The sequence below is a fragment of the Aedes albopictus genome, chromosome 2, assembly GCF_035046485.1.
Source record: "Aedes albopictus strain Foshan chromosome 2, AalbF5, whole genome shotgun sequence".
Classification (NCBI taxonomy): Eukaryota; Metazoa; Arthropoda; class Insecta; order Diptera; family Culicidae; genus Aedes; species Aedes albopictus.
Genome location: NC_085137.1, coordinates 274271707 through 274277163, shown reverse-complemented (window position 1 = coordinate 274277163; position 5457 = coordinate 274271707). Strand labels below are relative to the sequence as shown.

Below are 5457 nucleotides of genomic sequence, written 5' to 3'. Positions count from 1 at the left end.
CAGCTTCCGTCGGTAGCATTTAGTACTTAGCGCGGTGCCCCACGCCGGGCCGCCATACCTAAGTATGGACGTAGCAACACTAGCCAGAATCTTGCGCTTACTGGCGTACACCGCAGGGCTATTGGACAGCATCCGGGACAGTGCCGCAATAGCTGTGGAGGCTCTTTTACAGGCATAATCGACGTGGCTACCGAAGGTAAGCTTATCGTCGATCATCACGCCCATGTGTTTGACGGAGCGCTTTGACAGGATAGTACACTCTCCTACTGTTCCCGAGAGGGAAACCAGATTTTTATAGCAGCTCAGGTTTTTTGATGCAACGCTTAAACTGTGAAATTTATTAACAAAAAAATCAATTAGCACAATTAACAACACAAACTTAATTACTAATCACTTACAATTAAGTGGTTTCCTCTGCCACGACTTATTTTTAAACTTTCAAATCAAGGGTGGTTTAATACGGGTGCAGTTACCCTAAATCGGTAGCTTTTGCGCGGGTGCTATTTTTGGGACACAAATGTTCATGATTACTATTCGAATCTAGACCAATTCCTTCTTTTTGTGTCTACTTACATTACACTCCACTGGCACGATGTTTCTTTGGTAGCTTTCCCTGTTTCAGGACTACCCGGTACCGGTATTTGCTCAGCTACGGGGAAATATGCAGGTAAGTATTTGAAATCGTTCAGCTAACCATTTACCTTTCTTTTCAGGTTGTAACTTACGGATTTTCTATTAATTCACACCGCACTCTAAACTTCTACTCGAACACCCACAAGTTAATTAAACTAATTTTGTGTGAATTACCAAAACACTTGCAGAACTACTTTCTTGGCTACTCTTAACGATGGCGAAATTCTGTTATTGTTATTGCTTTCCCCTACCATATCACGCATCTCATCTCCCTCATTTCACCTACCACTACTAGCGCGCGAGAACTGTCATGCTGTAGTTATGTTGCGGTTAGACTGGTTCAATTTTAGACCGGCCCAGAAAACTTACTTTGTGCGGCGTCGCAACACCCCAGCCCGTAACATCCGACATTTCCGGATTTACCTTACCTCTAGCGCCGCATGGTTCATCACATCTCGTCTCTACACCTTACCATCTGCCGTCCGCAGGTTTGTCAGACTCGCCCATCTGAGCCCTCGATCACCCTCGATGACGCCTCTTTTCCAAGACCTTCGGGTTTTCCCGTCGACCTTGAACACAGAATCGCCCTCTTGAAGCGGTTGCTGATCGTCGAACCATTTCGACCGCTGGTTGACCATCGGAAGGTATTCCGACGTCAGTGCTTCGGTTTCGATCATGCCAGCCGTTTCCACTTCCTGGCAACAGATCTCGTCCGACAACTTGCGCCCCTCATCGAGCGCACGCATCGCCCAACTCTTCTTCTTACGGCGATCGATATTGACTTCATCCGGTCCTGCTCCATTCGCGACGAGTCTTCTCGTCAGCCGCTTTTCCTCGTACAGGTGCGGCAACAATTCGCCGCGGTGCCTCGTCGAAAACGCTGGTCCCCACTTGGACCCCACATCGCTCCCAGGACTCTCTCCATCATCTGCAAGATACCACGGTTCAAATGCTCCGGTGTCGCCGGCTTCGCCTCTTCTAGGCTCCGTAGGGTTTCCAGCGAGTTGCCGTTTCGAATTTCGAACCCGCCTTTTTTGTTGATGGACCTGTCCTTCTGCCTTCAGACCCAGCACCGCCCTGTTCGTGGTGGTTTTTCCGGGTCTGTCCGGATGAGGAAACGTGGTAACTTCTTGTCCTCGGTCCTTCGACAGCAACCCGGTTGTGCAGCGGTCGCCGACGAGTTGGGTGGTTCGCTCTCGTATTTCCTGGCTCCGTTTCTTCTTTGCGGTTCCCCGTGGAATTGCCACCACCAATTCTTCCAACGCATGGTTGCTCTTAAATAGCTCGGGCGGCAGACCCACGTTTGTTATCTGCCGGTGGTAACCGAGATAGTTGTCGGCCGTCGCCGAGGTTTCCTGTCGCGGCCCATACACCGTCCATCCTAGTTTGGTTCGAACCGCAATCGGTTCCACGGGCGTACCCACCTTTGCTTCTATCGGCGCAAACGCGTGGATGTTGTTTACCCCTATCAGCAACTGCGGCTGTCCGTCGTACGATTCGATGGGCAGCCCTCGCATGTGCTCGTACTGTGCTGCAAGCTCCTCCAAATCCAACTTTTGATGTGGCAGCATCAACTTGTCTACCGTGTGCACTGTGTGTAACAGCATTTTGCCGCCGGCTGCAGCGCCTGTTCCCGACGCCCAAAGACTCATTCTTCGGGAATCCTCCTCTCTCGACGTGTTTCCCGTCCACTGGATGGTCAATCGCTCTTGTACTCCGACCGCGCCCAGACGGTCGGCGAGCTTTTTCTCCACCAGCGTGACGGAAGCACCTTCGTCCAGGAACGCCAGCACTGACACCGTTTTTCCACCGTAGTGCAGCTGCACCGGAACGATCCGGAACAATACCGTGCAGTTTGTCCGGATGTGTGCACTCAGCCCGACTGTATTTTCGACCGGATGCATGAGCGGGTTGGGTCCAGCCTCATCCGAACCCTCCTCTTCGGATTGGGAATCTGCTTCGGACGGCGGCGGTGAATTGAACTCCACGAAGTCCACGTCAACGTTAGCTTCGCAGGCGTCTGCCACGATGTCCATCAGGAAATCCGTCAGCGTCCGCAACGTTGTTTCCCCTCGACCTCGCCGGTAATGGACCCACTCACGCTTTTCCCGATCCGGCAGCTTGGCGACCAGCGACTTTATCAGCAGCGGGTTGACCAGGTGTTGCCGTAGATCCGCTGCCTCTAGATGGCCGCAGAGTTGCTCCACCGTGTTTCCGAATGGAACAAAACTCCTCAGATTGTCTGGCCTCGGGGGTTCCAGCCGGTTCACCTTGTCCAGCAGGCATTGAAGCAGTTGTTCCGGGCGGCCGAAGTGCCGGCGCAGCTTCTCGATTACTTGCGGGATGGATTCGGGAAGAAGCAACTGCCCGGACACCAGCTCGAGAGCGTCGCCTTCCAGGGCTTCCTGAAGTCGCATCAAGTTCTCGTGGTTCATGTAGCCGCATACATCGTTGGACACTTTGTAGGCCGCGTAGAACAATGGCCACTGTGCTGGTTTGCCGGAGAATTTTGGGAGTTTGTAGGTTAACCCCATCCTCGCAGCCAGCTGTGCCTTCGTCGGTCCGGTCTGCTGCTGCCCCAGCCCGTTTTGGCTGAGACTTCCCACTTTATTGCGCATCTTCCGTTTTGTCTTGCGCTCCATCGACGAGACCGAACTCTGACTCTGCAGATCCGAATCGTCAGAATACTCGTCCTCGTCTTCTTCGTCGGTGCTGTCGTAGCCTCGCGTTTGTTTTCTCTCCTTCTCCTTGCTCAGCTTCAACACGTTCGGGTTGATTTTGCCGGAAGGAATCGCTCGCGAAACGTCCGTGACTACTTTCGGCGCCGGCTTCAACTTTCGACCCGAAAGTTCAGCTAGCTCCTCATCCATGGCCGCCATTTGCATCTCGAAGGACGACTCCCTGTTCGCCTTCAGCCGCTGAAGCTGCTCCTTCTTCTTTTGGAGCATCTCCGCTTGCCATGCTCTTTGCTCCTCTTGTTCCTCAGCGCGCATCTGCAGCTCCAATTCCATTTTTCGCTGCTCGAACGCACGCTGCATCGCCATTTCTTTCTTCCGCAGCAGCATCTCCACCTCCAGCTCTTCATACTGCTGCTTCTGCTTCTCTTCTAACGCTCGGCCTTTTGCTTCCACGCTAGACGCAGCTAGACGAGAGCTGACGCTGGATATCTCCGACTCGTTGCCGTTTTTCCGGGTGCGAGGCTGCTTCTTGGCGTCCTTCTGCTTCTGCCGGTACTCCTGGGCCTTCTTCTGGCAGGCCTTGCTTTGGCAGTACCACTTCTTCGGCAGATTGTCCTCATCGATGTCCACGCAACATGTATGGAACCATTTAGAACATCCGTCACAGCAGACCATCACCTCGTCGCTCGTAGATAGTCCACAAATCGTACATTGAGTTGCCGTCAGATCCATGACGGTTTGGTCGTGGGTGGACTCAGCATCGGAAGTCATCTTTTGGCAGGTCCGAACTTCTCACTTGACACTATCACTTCGCGGAAGTTACTTCGCGGGTGTCACTTAATTTTTAAGAATGTTCCCGAGAGGGAAACCAGATTTTTATAGCAGCTCAGGTTTTTTGATGCAACGCTTAAACTGTGAAATTTATTAACAAAAAAATCAATTAGCACAATTAACAACACAAACTTAATTACTAATCACTTACAATTAAGTGGTTTCCTCTGCCACGACTTATTTTTAAACTTTCAAATCAAGGGTGGTTTAATACGGGTGCAGTTACCCTAAATCGGTAGCTTTTGCGCGGGTGCTATTTTTGGGACACAAATGTTCATGATTACTATTCGAATCTAGACCAATTCCTTCTTTTTGTGTCTACTTACATTACACTCCACTGGCACGATGTTTCTTTGGTAGCTTTCCCTGTTTCAGGACTACCCGGTACCGGTATTTGCTCAGCTACGGGGAAATATGCAGGTAAGTATTTGAAATCGTTCAGCTAACCATTTACCTTTCTTTTCAGGTTGTAACTTACGGATTTTCTATTAATTCACACCGCACTCTAAACTTCTACTCGAACACCCACAAGTTAATTAAACTAATTTTGTGTGAATTACCAAAACACTTGCAGAACTACTTTCTTGGCTACTCTTAACGATGGCGAAATTCTGTTATTGTTATTGCTTTCCCCTACCATATCACGCATCTCATCTCCCTCATTTCACCTACCACTACTAGCGCGCGAGAACTGTCATGCTGTAGTTATGTTGCGGTTAGACTGGTTCAATTTTAGACCGGCCCAGAAAACTTACTTTGTGCGGCGTCGCAACACCTACACTGATCTCCGTCTGCTGCTCCGACTTCAGGTTGTTAACAACCGTCACCTCTGTCTTGTGGTGAGCCAGCTCCAGTTTCCTGGACCGCATCCACGCCTCCACAACCTTGATCGAGTGGTTGGTAGTCAACTTTACCTCCTCGATCGTTTCACCGTAGACTTCGAGCGTAAATCCGACAATCACCACTCCCACTGGATACTCTAACCTCAACACCTCGTCGTACATGACATTCCATAACACCGGACCCAGGATGGAACCTTGCGGGACTCCTGAGGTTATGTGAAAGCACTTCCGACCAACCTCCGTGTCGTAGACTAGTACACGATTCTGAAAGTAACTTCCGAGAATCTTGTACAGGTACTCCGGTATCCCCAGACGCAAGAGCGCATCGGCAATAGCAGACCAGCTGGCGCTATTAAACGCATTCCTTACATCCAGAGTCACTACCGCATACATACATACATTTATTTGTTCCACATCATTAAGACAAGACATAATCAACAATAGTACGCCACAATACTCGGTTTGTGGCTGCC

The 5457-nt window shown here is 50.6% G+C and overlaps 1 protein-coding gene across 2 annotated transcripts; it reads right to left on the bottom strand.

The window, feature by feature from the left end:
- Positions 1-304: 304 nt before the first annotated feature.
- On the bottom strand, positions 305-4875 carry LOC134288096 (uncharacterized). 2 transcript variants are annotated; one of them, XR_009997748.1, is made up of 2 exons: positions 574-4211; positions 305-500 (listed from the first exon to the last, which is right to left on the bottom strand). XR_009997748.1 is itself a non-coding variant. In XM_062851821.1 (2 exons), the coding sequence occupies exon 2, from the start codon at positions 4080-4082 to the stop codon at positions 1095-1097; it is 2988 nt and encodes a 995-aa protein (XP_062707805.1). In that variant the 5' UTR covers positions 4083-4395; positions 4469-4875; the 3' UTR covers positions 305-1094. The 2 variants fall into 2 exon arrangements, 1 of the variants encoding a protein (XP_062707805.1); XM_062851821.1 differs by adding an exon at positions 4469-4875 and having other exon boundaries at positions 305-4395.
- Positions 4876-5457: the final 582 nt, after the last annotated feature.

Coding starts and splice junctions, on each gene's coding strand:
- LOC134288096 (XM_062851821.1), bottom strand. CDS start 4,082: ATGACTTCCGATGCTGAGTCCACCCACGACCAAACCGTCATGGATCTG.